At 45.0% G+C, this 21,722-nt stretch overlaps 1 protein-coding gene across 1 annotated transcript in view; it reads right to left on the reverse strand.

Moving 5' to 3' along the window:
- The window catches only part of PHLPP1 (PH domain and leucine rich repeat protein phosphatase 1), a 127,170-nt gene extending 106,284 nt beyond the window's left edge, over positions 1 to 20,886 (reverse strand). Inside the window, exons 1-2 of the mRNA XM_018564661.1 lie at positions 20,774 to 20,886; positions 20,008 to 20,405 (exon numbers count right to left, since the gene is read on the reverse strand). Coding sequence (XP_018420163.1) covers positions 20,008 to 20,405; positions 20,774 to 20,886 — 511 coding nt within the window. The remainder of the gene's footprint in view (positions 1 to 20,007; positions 20,406 to 20,773) is intronic.
- Between the last annotated feature and the right edge of the window lie 836 nt (positions 20,887 to 21,722).

The raw sequence follows: 21,722 nt of genomic DNA on the forward strand, positions 1-21,722 counted from the left end.
TACACTATAACCTCGGCGCCGACCGGAGGGGGGGGGGGGGGGTCTTGTTTGCTAGGATTTCTACTGCAGTTAGCCTCAGTGCTGTTTTGACAGAAAGTATGACCACGTCTAAAAAAGTGAAAAGTTCAAAGTCTTCACGGTCACTGTATCTATTGGCAGTCTATGGATACATCCGAAAGGGCAACAACATTCTTTAAAAAGCCCAACTGAGCAAAACTGAACCCTCTCTAAAGCTGTGGTCATTTGATGTTCCAGTCCTAAGTATTCTCTCCTTTTTTGCTTACATGTGGTCAGGTCCTTCAGGTGTCCACATTGTGAGATAGACATTTCCCACTGGCTCTCCAGCAGCAGGGTAATCTTAAAATCCACTGGATTTTATAGGAGTGACTTCTATACAAGGGGACCAGTGGGAACCAGCTGGCAAGGGCACATCTGCAGCGCTGGATTAGTGGTCCCTTGTTCCCAGAAAACGTGAAGCTGAGGCAATTAGACAGCAGACTTAGGCGAGCTTACCTTGCTTCACATGGGGACACAAACAAAAAGATGCAGGATGAGTTGGAGGGAGATAGTGTCTCCCCCCCCCCAGAATTAGGCTTTAAATCACTGCTCTGAATGATTTTACATTAGCTGCAAACACAAATATTTATGTACATAACCTTCAATTGGTAAATCTGGAAAGTTACCTGCTAAATGCCTTTACTTTGAGCCCTTATGTACACAAACCTGCCAGCAGATTTTTTGGATTCCTCAACTACCCAGCCTTGTGCTCTGATGCGGCCCCCTTCCCATGTCTCAATGGTTGCACAAAACCTGACAGAAGTAAACAGGTATTTTGAAGAGGGACTTATCCGTATTCTGACTTTGGAACTAAAAAGGTTAACCAGTTGACATCCGCGGTGTTAAACCCCCTTCCCATTCAGGATTACAGAGCACTCCGGGTTGGCAAGTTCCACAGGAATTCAGGAGGTCAATGACAGGTAGGTGCAGACTGTTTTCTTACTTTTCATGTAGTGACAAACTATATGGATGATTTAATCTCAAGCCACTGTTTGATTTAATTTTTTGTTTCTAACCATCTCATTTGTAGCACATTGCAATGAACCATGCTGGGGATGTAGACCTTCACTCTTTTCCTCCACTTAACCTCCCTGGTTCCCTCGCCTCACTAACACACACTTCCCTGCCATTCCTACCTAGGAGAGAATGACATGTCCCTGCTCCTGCAGCCTCCTGGGATAGCTACAAAACATATCCCTTATGGCCCATTCACACCACATCCAGATCATCTCCGGACCAGATTGTTTCCGGACCCAAAATGCATCCTAATGTATCCCTATGCCATTTCTAGCATCTGTTCACACCAGCGCAGTCCATTCCAGACCAGACCAGAAAAATACTGCACATCACATTTTGTCTGCTCTAGAATGCACTGGAACTGCGGGCTGGGTTCCCACCATTTGGAGTGTGGACCCGGAGGTGGGTCATTGGGGGCTGGCTGCCTGAACTCCGAAGAGAGACCAGGCTCCTGCTGACAGAGTAGAAGACGACAGCAGTGCAGGATCCAGCCTGTGTCAGCAGAGCAGCAGCTCCCAGCAGGACAACACTGGCTTTTCTGGGCAGGTATGTTTTTTCAAGTAAACCCAGCACCACGGGCAAGATTGAAAAAACAAAAGAAAGATCTGGGGGGTGACGTTAGTCCTTAAATTGCTCAGTAGCAATTAGCATGACATTTTATTCACCCATGTAGTTTAACTATTATTTTTCAGCAACTCTGTTGCTGAACCTGTCACTGGCAGCCTATAAACAGTTGTTTTATACTTTCCTCTTGAGGTGGTGAATAAAATCTTCTTGAAGAGCTATGTGTACCGCTGCTGTCGGATGCTTACATTACTGTATTGTGGTGTATGCAAACAAATCAATAGATCGAATCAATGAATGTGGGCGCTAACAGGATCTGGAGTTGCACAGCCAGTGGATCAGGAAACAGACTCTTCCAGTCTCAGAGAGCTGCAGTACTGGTGTTTACAAAACACCTATTTTAAAAGATGGGGACGGCAATTAAATATATTCAAATGGTATTTTAACTGAATTACATTGGATCCATTGCTGGCCCTGTCAGCATCACCCGCCTCTACAAAAGTCCATTTAAAATTAGACTGAGAAAAGCGTGGAGGGGGAATCCAGTGATTTTCTCTTGTTTAGCCTGCAGGCTGATGAGAAAATCAATACATGTATGGCTAAATTTAGGACATGTCTCCAATCCCAAATCCTGTAAGTCCCCAGATGAGCTTGGGACAATATAAGGGCTATTTTAAAGACAGATTATTGAAATATAATTTACATATGCATTAAAAAAAAAAAAAAAAATAGATCGCTATGGCACAGCAACCAAAGCCACTCCCTCCTTCCTGCTCCACCCTCCTAGTTAGTATATGGCTGCTGGTGATCGATTCATGCCGTGTGATCTTGTACTGGACAGGAAGTTCAGGGAAGATAAGTGTTGGGCTGTTTGGAAACATGATTGTGAGGGTTTGGTTCACACCAGCAGCCGCACCCAACCGCACGGCTGCTGGTATGCATGTGCCCTGACATTGCTGATGCACGTGATCAAGCTGCACTGCACCAGGAAGGGAGGGGGAGGGGTTTGTTAGAACTTTGAGATGTCACAAGTGACAGTGGTGAAATGCCGTTGTACTGTGTCTCACTGCGGTGCACCTAAAGTACTGCATGCCAGAACTTTAACTGCACACAACAGCAACACAGTGATGTAAACTGTGGCCACCCTTAACAAGGCAAATTGCCTCGTCTTAGGGCCAGTTCACACCACATGCAGTTGTGATGCAGTCCGTTGTATTTTGACTGCAGCAGTCAAATAATCACAATGCTTTCCTATGGGCTTTCTTGTGCTTAATTTCACACTGCAATGGTGTGAATTAGGCACAAGAAAGCCCATAGGAAAGCATTGTGATGTATTTTGACTGCAGTAGTCAAATAAAACGGACTGCATCACAACTGTATATGGTGTGAACTGGCCCTTACTTTTGGCCTGTGCTGGAGAAACCGGCCAGCACAGCCCGAGAACATATGGTGTGAGCGGTCCACTGGACAATGTATATTTGTTACTCTGGAGTTTACTACTACTCTAATAAACACTTTGTGGGTGACGATGGTACATTAGGGAGCCCATAGATCATTACAAGGTTTACTTTAACACTACTCTGTACCTCTGTGCACACTGTTCTCTGGCGTTCAGCTGATCCCCAAAACTGAAGATGTAAGAGAAAAAAAAAACAAACACTGCACTGTTTCCTGCATCTCTCAATGAATGCAAAGAGCTTCCCGCGTTCACAGAGAGATGAATAGACTTGAATAGACTTGGCAATGAGTCAGATTTCATGCAATCCTGTGAATGATCACGATTCAGCCTTCCTGCTGACTTCATATCAAAGCATCTAGGAGACCCCCAGAAGAGCAAGGCTTTTACAGTGCCTCTGCTTTTTACATTTCAGCTAAATTTGTTATAGGTCACATAGAATATCACTTTCTCAAGTATCTTTCCATTAGGAATAAATGAACACAAGTCCACCTTATATCCAGTCATTTTAAAAATACAATACCTATAGTCCTCAACACAGAGGTATTCCTGATAAAAGTTATAACATAACAATCACTGCAACTGCAAAACAAACAAAAAATACTTGTGATCATAAAGCTCTGCAGAATACAGTCAACCAATACCTAGTCCTCAGCTTAAAAACACATTTCACAAGTCTATTTCCACTTTTGTAGCCAAGTTTTTTCACCTTTTTTATATATGTTGGACAAGCATTATGTGAAGTAACATGTCTGAAATGGAAATACAGAACTGTAAAGCTTGCGATGCGTTGTGCTGTGTTAGCACATGTTTTTTTTGCTGCGTTACATTGAAGAAAAGTGAAGCATGCCCTACTTCTTTTCAGCGCAACGGATGGCAACAATGCAATGCACCGATGTGAACTGTCCCCATTAACACCCAATCATTTTGCGTTGCCATTGCTTTATAAAACGAATCGCAATGCAACAGATCCAGTGTGAATGGACCCTAAAGCTGACCTCAGGCAGATTTTAAATACACACATTATTGCAGCTCTGCAATCATTCATACAGCATTAAATGGGTTTTAAAATGCAAGTCTAAGAATTTGATGTAGTATTGTCCTTAGGTAATCCAATGTACACCAGAGCTCAGACAGGAAGAGAAAGAAGCAGCACAAGGAGCCAGTTTGTTGTGTCCATGTGCCAACAAGGAGCATGCTGATCGGTGGAGAGCAGAGGCAAAGGGATGATTGTGCTGCTCTCTCCTTTCCCTGTCCAGTCACAGGCTGGATAGGAAACAAACCAGTGTTACTTTATTTTTGTTTTTTTCCCCTCCAAACAGATTCGGACATGAACGTGCAAGTTTGAATTTCCAAAAAGAACATGCTTATGTCAATGCAAGCTGGATGGAGGAAAATTGCCACACAACAGCACCATTGTCAGCTTATCTTGGGGAAAACAATAGTAATCAACAGAAACTCAGCCAACCACCATCTACCCCCTTGATTGGTCAATTGGATCAGGCCACTGCCATCTCATGTACATGTTGCTGCATGTATTGTTCTCCAGCTGATGTGCAGGCCAGACTCAGTGACATGAATTCTGAATACTCTGGATTGTAATGTAGAACAACAAACCGCAGCATAAAAGCTTATTTTTTATTGCCCGATACATTATTCTCTTGAACACAGTTGTAATGCATTAGAGATGTTTATTGCCCAAATTCTGAAAATGTACCTTTCTTGTTTACTATATATTAGAATCAGGTTTATTTAAACATGCTTACAATGTTGTTTGACATCCGTGGGCCTTTTGCTGCAAGAAAATAAAGATTTAAAAACCCAGAAAAAAATACATGTTTAATTTTTTATGTGGATGTCACAAAAAGAAGAAAAAGAAGTGTAACTACTGCCAAAGCCTTTTATTTGTTTTTATTTGGATAGGGGGAAGTGTTAGAACCCCTGTGAGGCTTAACTGCTATCTGAGGCTCTGTAAAGCTGGCCATACACCTATAGATTTTCTGCAGATTTTCTATGGTCAGATGGAAAAAGTGCAACATCCAGCAGGAATCTCCCACTGGGCCAAGCTTCAGTATCTTGCTAGTCGGCCCCACTGGCCCCACAAAACACCTGAACATTGCCTGCATCCAATCAGATTGTTCAGGTATTTTGAGAGCCAGCGGGGCCGCCTAGCAAGATACTGAAGCTCGGCCCACTGGGAGATTCCTTCATCAACACAGTTTAGCGTAGATGGAGAAATCTGTTGAACTTTTTCCATCTGACCATAAAAAATCCGCAGATAATCTATAGGTGTATGGCCAACTTAAAAGGTGCCGATACACTGCACGATTCTCGTACGAGAATCGCGGGAAATCCCGCGACCGTACAATAATCGTGCAGTGTATGGAAGGCGTGCAATCATTTCTACTGTACGGTCGCACGACTTTTGTATTTAGAGCATGTTGGAAAACCAGCCGAGAATCGTACGAATTTCGGCTGGTTTGAATCATGATCGAGAGATAACTGCCGAACGGGCCGGTGTGCACACGCGCACACTGCCCGTTCAGCATTGCAGTCATCGGAAGCCCGCCCCTCAGGGGCGGGCGGGCTTGTGATGATCGCAAGTACGATCTGCCTGTCCAAGATGGGCAGATCGTACATTTTTTTAATTACTTTACAACCCTCGCAAGACAAAAGTCTTGCGAGGGTTGTAAAGTGTATGGGCACCTTTAGAGAGATTTCCTTTCACTTTTTGTTCCTAACTGCATGCAATTGTATCAGATATGATTACAAGCAGAGTGCCACTTTCAAATGTGGCTGCTCATCATTAACTTGAATGAGCGACAACAGCCACTTCTAAACTGCATAACTGGGATTCCTCACGCAGGAATTTGTAGCTTCCTGCTGCAGGAATCCCAAAAACAGACAGTCACACTATAGTGAGAATGTAGTCTAAGAGTACAAAAAAATAAAGTGATGTAGTAGCAAGTTAAGCGATTGTGCCTAATCTGCAAGAAAAATTCTCAAATTACCCAAGCAAAGCTTTCCTTCAGCTACTATACCATTCCCTAATACCAAATGTTGTCTTATTTGTCATGCAGACCCTCCATTCCTGCACATAATAAAGAATGTGTAGCACCTGCTACAATGTGTGTGCCTGGACACAAGCTAGCAATTTGATCTTTTCAGAAAACACAAGAAAGGACTCCGTAAGCGCCATGAACACAAAAAGATTTCTTAGTGAAATAGAGCAAGATCTGCCCATTGCTGATGATTACTTTACATTCAAAGTGAAATCTCAAAGCACGGAGTACTTAATATTATAATGCTGGAGACCAGAAACAAACTGAAAGGGAATCTAATCCCTTGGAAAATGTGGCTAATTTCACAATGTGCTCAGATGACAAGGTGGACATTCAAGTACTGTTCTTGACAACTCCAAACATGAAATATGTGGTGGAGTTACAGAAACAATTTTGAAGGTTTGGTCATTAAGTACTCAAATGCTATCCAAAATACTTTTTACAACACATGTGTGTAGTTATTTCAGATTCCTATGAGCCTATTCACACTTGTCTGTTCTCATGTAGCAAAACTTCTACATTTTGTTGCATGAAAATGCAATGCAAATAGAAATTCAATGATTTTCTGTGTGTGGCTGGTTTACATCTATGTAATGCAGCTTACTGTGAAAGGTAAACTATACAGTATGTGGCCATTCACTCCTGCGCATGAGCATTACCATGTGTGCTGAATGCATATGGAACAGTGTAAATTCAGCCAACATAAATTAATATCCTTTACAAACTATGGCAATCATTAAAAAGGAGAACTATGGGGTCAGTGTTTTTTCCCATAGTTCTAAGGGCAACAGGAGGACACAAACTAGCGTCCTCCCGTGACAAAAGCTCAGTATACCGCGAGCTACAGCTCACGGTATACTGAGACCGCGCAAGCCGGGACAGATCCCGACATTACTGTCGAGATCCACCCAGCTGCGTGACAGCTGGCTCTGCCTATCTAGAGGCAGAGCCAGCTGTACCCGCCCCCTCCCCCGTCCGTTCCGCCAGTCAGCTCTGGAGGATCGGACAGGAGAGGAATCCCTGCGGGGAGCCGTGAGTGACAGCCATGGCTCTCTGCAGGGACAGGATCCAGAAGTGAGAGAGCGATGGTATGTGTTTGCTCACTTCCCGATCTATTGAGCCGATCTGCGACAGTTTCATTGTCACACTTCGGCTTGAACTATGAGGCCGAGGGATTTTCACTCACCTCATAGTTCTCCTTTAAGGGTGCAATGCTAAAACATGGTCAGTATATATAATCATTTTGGCAATAAAGACAACAGCAGGTTAAAATATAAAAGAAATATTACAACCCAATAGAGCAATAAAAATGTTGCTAAATTTAGAGGAAAATTAAGTCAGGAAAATAAAGTGGTATACACATTCCCTTGCATAGGTCCCCTTTGGTCTCCACACTTTGTAAAGTTACACAAAATCATCCCTAATGCTAAAGTAAAACAAATCTACATAAAATCATTTACAAACAGATACAGATAAATGCCTTCATAATTCAGATATGACTGATTGAGCCAAGTCTACCCAAAAGCATTTCAAATGTGACCCTCAAATTTGGAAATGTACAAATAGTCACCTGCATACCAAGGTCCAACGTGTTGAACGCCTTTATTCAGACACTAACCATACATGGTAGCACTAATGCACCGCAATGTTCCAGAACCATTAGGGCTTGTTCACACCAAATGCAGACCAGACCAGCATAAGTCTCTGCACACGCAGTGTGTTTTGCAGCGTTTTTGCCACGTTCTGGATCGTTTTGTTTTAGCCTAAAATGGGCTTTCAGTGTCTTCCAGGGTGTTTGTGTGCGTTTTTGATGTGTTTGCATGCGTTCGTGCGTTCCAGAGCAGAAAAAAATAGGGCATGCTGCAGTTTTTCCACATGCTCCGGTGTGAACAAGAGCCCAAAATACCATTGGAATACATTGGATGCAGTTTTGATGTGTTCTGTAACTGCTCTGCACTTGGTGTGAACTAGTCCTTAGAGGTCCCTTCATCATGCAAACATAGTGTCACTGTTTGCATGATGAAACAACCTCTAATGGTTCCATTGGACCTTGGTGTGCAGGTGACTATTTATACATTTGGATTCACGCGGCCCCATCCGCAGGTCATACTAGCACCCATCTTATTACATTGGGATTCTGGTCTGGAGTGTGCGGTGATATTATAGACTATTATGAAACCTCAAATTTGGAAGACCCCGAAATTAGATTGAGAACATAGCTGAGCAAAATAGATGAAGACCAAGAAGTATACACGTGCATTTATGGCTCCATTCACACCTTAATGTTAGGTGAAATTAGGGACTCCTGCAGCAGGAATCCCTAATCTGCCATCATAAGCGGCAGCCATCACCCATTCAAGGCTGTTAGGAATCACTCTTTATCCCTGGACGCATCGATTGATAAACCCATAAGATATCCAACAACAAAAATAGTATACAACCTAGGCACCTGTCCCACAAGTTGTACATAAAGAAGGCAGACCAACTAACCTAGTGTCAATAAAAGGACAAGACACTAAACATTTATTTGACACAGTCTATAATTATCTGCACTTTCAACTCTAGAGGAAAGGAACAAGCCACACGCTTTCACATTCCACAAATGCTCCGGGTGCACAGCCAACCACTGTTTATGCAAACATCTATAAGTCTTACATAAGAAATAAAGCCAGCCAGTAGAAAGCTGCTCAAAATCAAACAGTTTACAGCAGTCACTAGGTACTTCATAAAATCGGGATTACGCAGATTACGCATGCATGTGCACCTGAGCGTGAGCGTTTGCAGGCCATTTCTTTGCACATTTCTGCACTTGTTTTAGTCATATTTTACAGTGTTTGCAACGGATTGACTGCAAGTACCGTTCAGCCAATGATTTCTCAGCATATTCCTTTGGCAAAAGTCACTCTATTGGTCCTGCTAAATCATCAAAAATTCACTCTGTGTTTACCTAGTATTAAGCTGGAGCGGTTTTGTTTGAGCCCATGGAAAGCTAGGTACTAGCAGAAGGAAATGGTTGTTTAAGTTTCAAGCTCCCTCTTTTTTAGGTATGTTCAGGTGTTCAGTGTATTTCCTAGTGCCAGGCATCAAGTAACAGGCACTAGGGCTCATATGTGAACAGTCACTATTGAAAAGCATGGGATTTTGGTTGTAGACACTCAGATGTAAAGGTGGCCATACACCTTACAATTATCTGCAGATTTTCTGTGGTCAGATGGAAAAGGTGCAACAGATTCCTCCATCTACACTTAACTGTGTGGATGGAGTAATCTCCACCTGGGCCAATCTGTTGCACTTTTTCCATCTGACCACAGAAAATCTGCAGGTGTATGGGCAGCTTTAGACTAGGTGACATATCTTCTATAGAAGTATTTTGATAAGGTAACAGGCTAATTGGGCTTGATCAGAAACCAAGAACGTGCTAAAAGCAAGTAATGGAAAGCAGCATTGTCAGTGGTCAATGACGACAGATGAAAAACATAAACGTTTCAAAAGTATCTTTAGACTACAGGAAATGGCAGCTAATCTAAAAATATAAATCGCTTAAAACACAGTACTTGGCATAGCACAACCTGAAGAGGAAAAAAAAGATAAAATGCACAGTTGAAACTGTATTTTCTCTTTTCTTGAAACATCAAATATGTGAATAGCGTTATCTGGTAAAGAATTTACAATTCTGCCAAGGCACTTTTGCAAATGATACAACCCCACCAGGCAGCACAGCCAGAATGGCTATACCATTTTCTTCATTAAAGTCAAGCCAAAGCTTCTTTTATTAAACTTTAGATAGGGGTTCTAACTCTTCCCCACTGTATTTTTTACCGCTCTTCAGGGCTCCTGTGTGATTTCCCCTCACTTTCTATCATGGTGATTGTATGTGGTAGTGCCTTCCATTTATGGCAGTGGACATAAGAGTACATACTTCACTAAAAACAACCAGATGGAGATTACAAATATTTGTACAGAAGTGGGTGGATGACAAGGCTTCTTAAAACACTTACGCTATAAGGCCCCATTCACACTGAGCGACATGAAAATTGCGCGTTTTTCCGCACAATTTTATATGTGCGATATTGCGCGACTTTTCGTATTGGGCTGTATGCAATCAGGTGCGACAAGCTACAGGCGACATTGAGCTGTGAGATGTGAACAGCTCCATTGAAATGCATTGGAGAAGCTACATAGAGCGATATCGCGCGGAAATATGCGCGATAAATCGCTCAGCGTGAATGGGGCCTTATAAACCAATGCCCTGCAAAACAGAAATGACAACATGCTTATATATAAACTGTTTGGACACCAAGTAAGTAAAAAAAAAAAATCTGAAAATAAAGCAGCACTATATCTGCCATCTCCAGATTTCCACATAAAGAGGTCATCATGCTGGCGTAAAATGCTTTGTAAACAAATCAAATCATATTGCACAATGGAAGACTACAGCAGAGCCCAGGGCAGAAGCCGAGAGCAGCTGGGAGTTAGTGACTGACACCGAGGTCAGCAAGATTCCTAGGACAGGTCTAGCAAGCAGAGCTGGCTTATAAGGGGATACGATTCATGTCCTAAAAGGCCAGCCAATGTACAAATAGTAAAAGGTGGCCAAACACAAGACTTGTACATGTCCACACCCTCAAAACACTTTCATTGTGTTATACACACACACGTTTACCTTCATAAACCACTACAAGCACATGTTCACGGACTACAATATGCTTGTTTGCCACTAGGTTGGACCGATGGCTCCAGATTGATCTGTTCACCTACAGATGAATGGCAGAATTTGATCTGGCCTTGACTCTTCCAATCCATTATATGTGTTCAATAGAGAATGGATATAGAACTACTAGAGACACTCTTCTTCTCTAGGATAAAAGGATCTACAATAGCTGTATTTCAACAAGCACATAGACCCCAAAACAAGATTTTCTCTCAGTCTCTAAGTCTCACATAGGCTGACAGGTGTATGACATCAAATGCTAGGTGAACCATTGTAAAACTAAAAAGAAATAGGCGAGTGAAACATTTTTTTGAGGTGTACTGAGGCATTTGCGTATCAGCAAGTGAAGCATTCTGACAGATGTGGAATGCAATGTTTGAATATTGAAATAGATCTTTATAAACACTGCGGACGCAAAGTGACTTCAACCAGATCTGAAAGCAATCTTTAAAGTGACATTAAAAAGGCAAAATGTATTCACTCCATCAATGTTAATTAAAGCACTTACCTTAAACGATGTCTCTTTATCCGATCATCTTCTTTCCTGTCGTTTTCAGCCTTCTCTCCAGCGCTACTGCGGGTCTCTGATCCAGCGCTGACTCCTCTGTCCTTCCTGGCACTTCCTGTCCCACGGTAACTGCATGCGGGTGCACGCATCTATATAACTTACCTTGTGTCTCTCGTCTCCTGGCCAAAAATCAGAACTGCCCAGGCGCCCGCCCCAAGATGCTTTGCGGCCACCAGATAATTTTTTAATTTTCGTAGTAAAAAAACGGACGGACGGCACTGCAGCATCTGCGGGTTGAAAAGCGTTTTTTTTGTTTGTTTTTTTTTTACTTTTTGCATATATCTACTGCTTGCTAGCTAGATATATGCAAAATACGTGAGGGTTTAGAAACCCTTTAATGCATGTGTACACTAACCCCTGGTTACCTCTAACCCCTGTTTTTTCCTTATTCAGCCCTCCCTGATTCTGCGGCGGATGTGCCTGTGTCAATACCAGAGCAGTGACTGCTGACATTCAAACAGTGTATGGCCAGCTTTAGTCCTTGAAATACTGCACATACAAGAGTAATGCCAAAGGCTTGCCAGCATGGCAACAAAACTATAAGTATGAGTAATATGGTGAACACCTACAACAAATGATGCTGCATAAAATACATGAAACTACCATCATCATAAAATAAATGTTCGAGTCAGTAACTGGAAGCATCAGAAGCCATTCACAAATATTGTCCTGAAAAGAAAACAAGAATTCCATTCTCTCAGATACTATTCTTAAACTCACACCACCTCCAGACTATGTACATAGATGACACAGGAATCGGCACAGCAACAGGTCTCCAAATTCCTCTGCTGTTATTCAGTGTTTACCATACTAAGAAGGTGATACAGAAGAACAAAATCACATCCAGAAGTCTTATTTTATTTTCTGCCCCAGGATTCATCGACATAACACAAGAGGACAAAACTTCTATTCCAAGCATCACCTTTACTGAGAACACAAAAATACTTCTTCACTAAAAAAAGTGTTCAACTGTGCAATGCTGACAAAATGATCGGCGCCGTTACCTAGCAGAAGAATGCAGGCTCAGAAAAACCAAATATACCATGACGCCACAAAAGATTACTAACTAAGCACTTTAATCAGTGTATCTCCATGTCCCACAATCACCAAACACAATGAGGGAGCTTTATCAGTGTACTCGGCCTATTTAAACACTTCACCACCAGCCTGTGTATACACCTCTTCATTACCAGGCCATGTTTCACTCTTCTGTGCTGCAATATTTTGACAATTGTGCAGCCTTGATATCCCCAAAAACACTGATAAAAATACTAGGCCTCCTTTGAATGGCCACTATACTCAGAAAGTGACTGTTTTACAAGCACAGCGGCTGTAGCAGGGACCCAGAAGACGCTGTAATACACTGTAGTAGTGGAGCCCAACAGTGTATTACAGGTTCCCTGAGGCTCTGCCAGGGATTGATTATATATAGATCTATCTATCTCTATCTCTATATATATATATATATACACACACACACACACACACACACACACACACACACACACACACACACACACACACACAATGTATTTTATTTATCTATTTTTTCCCACCCCCAAGCTGGACCAATGAAGGTATTAATTTACATACATTTATATGTATTCATCTACATGCCATTTTTTTTCTGCATATTTACATGCAGACCAAGCTGTCCAGCAACACTGACAGTTACATCTATCCTACCGACAGGGGTGCTCATAATGGTTATTTAGAAATTCAAACTTTTTTTTGCAAAAGAAAAACAAAATGCAGATGTAACTGCATTTGGTTTGTTGCATGCGTAAAGTTTATCTTTAACTACACGCACATGACAACACCTCAGTGATTCACTGCAGAAGAAACATCTGTCACACTGTTAAAGAAGACCTCCGCATAAAAAAAGAAGAGGCTCCCCTGGCACTGCAAGGTTAAGTGCTCAAATAATGCAGATATACTCATCTGATCCCCAGGCCTGTGGTGGTCAGCGTTCACCTCTCCCCCTTTACTCCTGCTCTGGAATGTCCCTCAGTGTCCTCGCATCTAATGCGGGTCAATGGACCTGCATAAGACGTGATGGTGTCAGTGGTCCTTATACTGCAGGAAAAGAGGCTGCACTGACCAGTCTAGCAGACCAGCGGGTAAGTAAAACAGCTTTATTTGAGCCCCCCTAGACAAAACGGGCACTTAACCCTAACAGTGCGCGGGAAGCCCCACTGCAAGGGTAAGTTTTTAGTTTCCTGCAGTCCTTCTTTAAAGCAGCCATGTGGTGATGTGGGCAACAAGTTCAACTGCAGCTACTGTTATTATATGTGTGCCTCTGTAACGCCCTTTTCCCCTAACAGATAACACCTTAATGACACTGGCAGTCCATACAGTGCAGGCACTTAAGGCCCATTCACACATGTACATTGCGACAATGTGTGCTAACATGGGCATTTGCACAACACACCTGCTCTATTTGCGATGCATTGCAGCTCTCTGTGAATGGTACCTCAATGCATTGTACAAGAGATCCCGATGCACCGCAGCAAACCCATCATATATACTGTGTGCAGTGTTGCTAAATAAGGGTCATGCAAGATTTATCACTTATTGTGGTGCATAACACAACACATTAATGCATGCCGTAGCATGCCTTAACATACCACAACAGAACGCATGTGTGCATCAGCCCTAAAACAACAGCTCCAATCCATACTTCCAGCACTATACTCTTGTTTGGAATCAAACAGCACACACAGACCTTCCTCCAATACAATTTTATTCAAAAAGAACTGCAAAGTGTCTGAGAGGACAACCAATGCATAACTTTAATCTGAAGCAATTTGTCGCAAGTTTGTTTTTTTGGCAGACTTTGCGCTGCAAACATATAACACCATATTTCAAGGGTAACTATTTTTTTTGCCTTAAAGAATTCTGCTTTAACAGATTACATCTGAAGTCACCTCAGGAATGACAGCTGCTGTCTTGTCATCTGCTTGCCTATACAAACTGTGTGCTTAGGCTGGGAAAATGTGTGTGAGGTCAGGCAGCAGATGGCCAGAAACTGGAGTATAAGGCTGGGTTCACACCTAGGCGTACAGAATATGCGCGTTTGCCACGCGTTTTTACCGCGATTTGCTGTAAAAAAACGCACGACAAACGCGCGTTTCCGAGGGCTACCTGGCTGTATCCCAATGGATACGCGCGACAAATACGCCCCAAAGAAGCTCCTGTACTTCTTTGGGCGTAGGACATTTAAGGCCTGGTTCACACCTGGGCGTTTTACAGCGCGTTCCTACGCGCTATAAAACGCTCAACATGTGAAAACCAATGATTGCCTATGGCGCTGCAAAACGCCCTACACCCAAAGAAGTACAGGAGCTTCTTTGGGGCGTATGCCTAGGTGTGAACCCAGCCTTACAGCGCGTTCCTACGCGCTGTAAAATGCCCAGGTGGGAACCATGCCCATAGGCAATCATTGGTTTTCACATGTTGAGCGTTTTATAGCGCGTAGGAACGCGCTGTAAAACGCCCAGGTGTGAACCAGGCCTTAGTGTGGTCCCATGCACATGCCTGTAATAAGGTGGCTGATCAATTACACAGGATTTTGCTGGCAGTAAAAAACAGAATTGCACCAAAATTTCAGCCGAAAATAGAAATATGGGCAAATTGCCCATATTACCAAAAGCACCGAAAACGCGGTGCATCCCTAGCTTCTCTTCTACCCTCTGCGTGCCGGTCTGTGTCCCCTCCAAACCCCGCTGCTCACCCCTGACTGCATCAGTAGAGGCAGCAGGGATTGGAGGGGACACAGAGCTGATCGAGCTGCCGGCGCCCAGCGGGGAGGAGCGTAAAGCCTGTGACTACCTACTGGCTGCTCTCAGCTCCTTGCTTTGCTCCGCACTGCTTTGCTTAAAGCCTGCGACACACTGCACGCAAAGCCATGTGGCACAAAGCTGTCAGGCACAGACATTCGCATGCAGTGTGTCAGCTGAACGAGGCCAGATGAAAGACAGCATCTTAAGCCAACCGAATGGACTTTGCATCCTGACGCGCAGGCTTATACGCGTGAGCCGATTAGCCGAAGATGAAATTTTGCATCTCGGCACGCTCAGCTATGCAGGCTCTTGCAAGCTGATGCGCCAGAGTGAAAGTGACATGACACACTGCACGAAGGTCCGAGCACCACCACTCCGTGTTGCTTCGCGCGCAGTGTGTCGCAATATTTAGGAGGCAGAGCGGGATGGTGCGGGGAGGAGATGAGAGGTCGGCCTTCTGTGACAGGCACAGCAGTCAGGATGGAGAGCAGAGAATAAACACTCCGTGATCAGTATTGATCACTACTGGTCGCTGAGTGTTTGTAAATAACGGAGGACATAGTATTTACTTACTGTGTCCCCAATTATGAATGAATAGGAAGTGCTCCTTCCTGTTTATTCATGATTGTGAACATAGTAACGGATACTATTTACACGGAGTAGCGACACAGAAAAATCTGCATCTGAGGTCAGTAAATTTGGGCGTGTATAAATGTGAATGCTGTACAGATGTTTACATTTTAAATTGTATGGATCGGAACACAGTGCAAGTTTACTGATCTTTATGGACTGCAGCCAGGTTCAGATCCGTAAAAAACAATGTACTGATACAAATGCTGCATTTTTACAGCTAGAGAAGGGCTCAAAAAATGCTGCGCTTAAATCTGTACAGCGTATAGTTTTTTTCTATCTGAATGCAACAGTATTACATTGTGTGGGCCCGTGTACACAGCTCTGTTGTGTTCAGTAATCTTAAACTGCGTTGAGCGGCAAACAATCAAAGTAGAGATTTATGCATCTGAGTCCATCATTTCCACGCATGCACATTCCGAGATTAAAACCTGAGCTTGAGAAGTGGAAGAATTTTATGGATGGCAATATTTTAAGGCCATTTTTATGGGTCTAACACATGTAAACAGATGCACTTTACAACCACTACATGTGTTTTTGGGTGGAGTGGGGTGGGGGGGTTGCACAGGATCTTGATGACAGAAAGATACTGTGTAGAGATCAGTAGTCTATTAAATGCATTTTCATGGGAAGCCCGAGTAGTGTAATAAACAGCTGGATCTCTGCACCCAGAGGCCACATGTGATGTGTAGAGCCCGTCTGTACAAATCAATGACATACTGCAGCGGAATGCTGGTAAACGTTGCTCTGAATGTGTAGATCCGTACAAGTTCAGATGCACGCTCCTGGACACAGACAGTCTGGGATGAATACCTGTACAAAAGTATACACTCACAGCAGAATTTACCAATGACAAGCCACAGCCTATCATTGACAAGTACAGGCAGGCTGGGCTGTACCTGTGGCTTCCGGGTGCAGAGATCCATCTTTTTTTTTTTCAGTACACCTGTGTGAATGAGTCCCAAGTGTCACCATATACATAACAATCTAACCATACAATCAGCTTTAGCTATACCAAATCTATGTAATATAAGGATCTATCCAATCCATCTGAATTCAATCAGGCAGAACCTTACACTACAGTTGTTAGTAGGGATGCACCGAAATTTCCAAAAGTACCTTTTTTTGCCAAAAATGCAGTGCATCTCTAGTTTCTCTCTTCCCTGCAGGGCTCTGCTCTGTTTCCCTCAAACAAAGAGCAGTGCCCAGTGGAGGCCGGGCAGGAGTGCACTGTAAGCGGCGTCACCGGAGGCCGAGCTCTCCTCCCGCCTTGCCCTGCTCGGCCTCCCATGACAACAAATCAGAATGGTTGAGTGGTGCGGGGGAGGAGACAGCTGTTAGCTGTCAGATGGAGGCTGAGCTGGCAGTGCGGGGAGGAGACAACTGTCACAGGAGGCTGAACTCTCCTCCCCACACCGCCTGCGCAGCCATCTGTGACAGGCAGGGAAGTCAGGATATAGAGCGGTACACAAGCACTCAGCCATCAGTACTGATGGCTGAGTGCTTGTAAATAATTGAGGACATAGTATGCTTACTGTGTCCCCAGTAATGAATGAACAAGAAGTGCTCTACATCACTTCCTGTTCATTCATGATTGTGGACACAGTAACGGATACGATCTCCTCAGTTTATGAATAGTCAGGAGCATTCAGTACAGAAGATTCATGTTCATTCATAACCGGGGCTGCAGAAAAAGATTTAGGACTGTGTCTTCAATCTCTTGTTCTATTTTAACAGGGAAATATCATGACTCTGTTTGGACCCCTAATATTTCCCCAGAGCCCCCAACGGTAAAGTAAAAATAAACAAATAAAATGACAATTATTTTAAAAAGGTTAGAAAAAAATATATTTTCCGTTTCGGCCTGACAAATTGTTTTGATTTTCGCTTTCGGTCGGAAAATTCTAGTTCAGTGCACCTTCTAGTGCAGGGGCGCCCACTATTTTTCGTCTGGAGATCTACTTTTCAAATGACGAGCTCATTGAGATCTACCAACGAAAAAACGCCTGCATTCAGGGGCGGGAGGGGGCGTAGGCTGTGCAGGCAGGCCCCTCGCCCACAGTGCGATCGCCTGCATTAGTGCCTGTGTTCCAGTCCAGTGCGATCCACAAAAATTCTGCGAGCACTATTTTTGCAGATCGCACTGGACCGGAATGCAGGCACTAATGTGCCTGCGTTCCGAGTGCGGGCGATCGCAATGTGGGCGATGCCATTGACTTCAATACAGCTCCACACCCCCTCCCGCACCTGAACGCAGGGAGTCGGCCGGCTTACATTCCAGTGCGCCCTACAGGTCCCGGCGTCCTGTCCTCCCGTGGTGCTCGTGTGGCCGACGTTGCACATGGGGTGTCCTGCACCTTTCCATCTGCAGCGTCTGACACATTCAGCCGGCAGCCGCACGAGCACCACGGGAGCATAGCCGTAGCCAGCTCCTTTTGCGCCTGAGGCAAGGAAAAAAAACAAAGTTTTTTAAATTTATTTTTTACTATTTTTTATTTTATTTTCATTATTTATTTTTATTTATTTTAAATTTTCATAATTTTTTTTTTTTTTTTAACTCTTGGGGGGGCTTCGGGGAAATATTAGGGGTCTAAAAAGCCCCCTGATATTTCCCTTTTAAAATAGAAAAAGAAATTGAGGACACAAAGTCCTCAATCTCTTTTTCTGCAGCCTCTATTCTAAATGAATGGAAAGTACAGAGGCTTCCCATTCATTAAGAAAATATTTTACTATCAAGCTGTTTCTGAATGGGGAGGAGCCTCTGTACAGAGTGCTTCTCCCCATTGAGAAACTCATGAATGAACAGGACGTGATGTAAATCACATCCTGTTCATTCATTTATAACTGGGGACACATAGTACTATGTGTCCCCAGTTATTTACAAACACTGGAGTGATCAGCCGATCGCTCCTGTGTTTGTCCTACACAGAGGATTGGTACATATTACTGACATGTACCGATCCTCTGCCGCTCGTCCACGCACAGGGGGGCTGCAACTTCTCTGGATCCCCCTGCTCTCCCGGGCAGACGCAGCGGTGGGATACCACGAGCCGGGGGGGGCGGAGCCGCTGTGACAGAACGGACGAGCAGTGAGGGGAGAGAGAGGCGCCGGCTGTCAGATCCTGGCCGAGCGTCTCTCTCTCTCCTCACTGCTCTGCATTAGTTAGTGACAGCGGCTCCGTCCTCCGCCCTCCCCCGCCGCCGGTTCCTTCACTTCTTCTCGGATGCCCGCTGGGGAGAACAGCGGGGATCCAGAGAAGCGGCGGGAGGAGAGGACATGGCGATCTACCAGTGATCGCTACGCGATCGACTGGTAGATCGCGATCGACCTTGTGGGCACCCCTGTTCTAGTGGTATGCTCTAAAGGAGATTGTACAATCAGAGTGTAATGTGTGATGTGCTTAGGTTGTTATGACAGTGAAATGTGCAATATGAACTTTTTGCACTGGATCTGGGAAGCGTATGGACCGCACAGTGGCCGTATGGGAGCAGCGTATGGACCGCAGTGGCCGTATCGGAGCAGCGTATGAACCGCGCAGTGGTCGTATGGGAGCAGCGTATGAACCGCGCAGTGGTCGTATGGGAGCAGCGTATGGACCGCACAGTGGCCGCATGGGAGCAGCGTATGGACTGTACAGTGACTATTTATGAGCAGTGTATGAACTGTACAGTGACCACAAGAGCAGTGTATGAACTGTACAGTGACCACAAGAGCAGTGCGCGAACTGTACAGTGACCACAAGAGCAGTGCGCAGACTGTACAGTGACCACAAGAGCAGTGCGCAGACTGTACAGTGACCACAAGAGCAGTGCGCAGACTGTACAGTGACCACAAGAGCAGTGCGCAGACTGTAAACATAAGAGCAGTGCACAGACTGTACAGTGACCATAAGAGCAGTGCACAGACTGTACAGTGACCATATAGGATCAGTGTATGGACTGTACAGTGACCATATAGGATCAGTGTATGGACTGTACAGTGACCATATAGGATCAGTGTATGGACTGTACAGTGACCATATAGGATCAGTGTATGGACTGTACAGTGACCATATAGGATCAGTGTATGGACTGTACAGTGACCATATAGGATCAGTGTATGGACTGTGCCTCATATGAACAGTCCCCACTCTAGAGAAGTGACAGCTGTGTCCTCTCACCTGCATAGAAGCGGATGAGGCAGCCGATCTCGGGCTCCATGCCCTCCTCCTGTACCCGGCACAGATCCCGGAAGCCCAGCTGGAAGAGGTAATCGTTCTGGACATGGAGGGGTCTCTCATGCGGCTCCAGTCTGCGGCTGCTCTCCCCATGTAGTTGTACGTACAGAGATCCGGGGGTCTGGACGTCGTGCAGAGGCCGGGCAGGGACAGTGACAGCCCGGGCAGGCGGCGGCTCCGCACTCAGTTCCTCCACAGAGGAGGAGGAAGATGAAGAAGAGGAAGCGGCTCCGCATTGGAAGATCTCCAGTCCCTGGCAGACGGCCGGGCTGTCACCGTGTTCCTCCTCGGTGTTTCCCCAATCCTCAGCAGCAGAGCCGAGTTGGCGTTGGACGCCGCCGCTGTCGAGGTGTGGGAGGCAGCAGGGGAAAGCGAGAGCTCGACCGGCGATTGGGTGCCATCAGTTGCCGCCGGGCGCCTCTTCTCATCCCGGGTTGCTGCGGGCTGCTGTGAGGGCGATGAGGCGGGAGCCCCTGACGCTTGCACAGAAATCATTTCTGCCTTCTATGCCCGAATCCCGAGCATCCCACGAGAGAACGCGGAGCCCCGAGCACTCCACGGGGAGGGTGGGCCGATTCTAGGAAGCCCCGGCTCTGCCCCCCGCCATCATGGAGGTGATGTTGATAATCTAGCGCTCCCCTCCTAAATTGCTCGAGCTAGGCAGCCCCGCCGCTCCATACACGAGGGGTGTGCCCGGCCAGCCTCATACATATTAACCAGCTGCGGGAGGCCGCGAGAGGGCTCATTAATATCTAGCCAAGGGACAGCTCGGAGGCTCCTGTCACTCTGACGTGCCTGTACGTCAAGCGCGTCGCGGTGCATGCCGGGATATGTAGTGTCCCTGTGGTATCCGCGGCTGGGGAATGTGTGAGGCGGGGCTCAGAACTGTCCCTGTCACATGGGATTGTCTGCGCTGCTGATTGGGCACATAGAAGACACGCGTTTTCGCTTTGGATTTCAAGGTGTTCAGTGCTGCGGCGTGTTTGTGGAGTCGTCACCTGCTTTTCAAAGGGGATGTAGGGTTTCCCCTTGAAGAGAAGGTGATGGAAGCAGATGAGCTTGATGTAAACGACTTTTCATTATGTGTCCGTGGTATAAAATCCTATGTATAAAGGGGGACAGGGAACTTGGGGCATATAGACGACCAACTGGCTCCTGTTATCAGAAAAATAACCAGGACTGACTGTAGGTCCTTGTGTGTTGCATTTGCTTTTCTTTGCCACGCATCGCCTATTGATTTGAATGGGTGACAAACGTGGGAAAGTAGCTCATGTAGCAGCTTCTGCTACAGTCGCATTGCATTTTTTCACCATGGCGTTTGTGTGCATGTAACACATCAATGTGTTTGGTAAAAACACATTTTCCTGGCTGCGTTTGGGGCGCCATGAACAAGTAATGGCCCCACAAACGCATTGCACGTTCTTGACTTGTTTCTGTGTACAGGCGTCAATGCACACGGAACACAAAGATGTGAACGACTTAGGGCTCATTCACATGAGATGCGTCTTCTGCATTCACTCGTCTGCTTTCTGGTGTCTGAATTCCCCCTTGTGCAGTTACAATGCTGGTCATACTTTGCTTTCAGGATTTCTGCACTGGAATTCCAGACACCAAATAGTTTTAAAGGCTGGCCCACCTCCTTCCTGCACATTCCTATT

This window comes from Nanorana parkeri, unplaced genomic scaffold, assembly GCF_000935625.1.
Source record: "Nanorana parkeri isolate BGI_ZX_2015 unplaced genomic scaffold, ASM93562v1 scaffold771, whole genome shotgun sequence".
Classification (NCBI taxonomy): Eukaryota; Metazoa; Chordata; class Amphibia; order Anura; family Dicroglossidae; genus Nanorana; species Nanorana parkeri.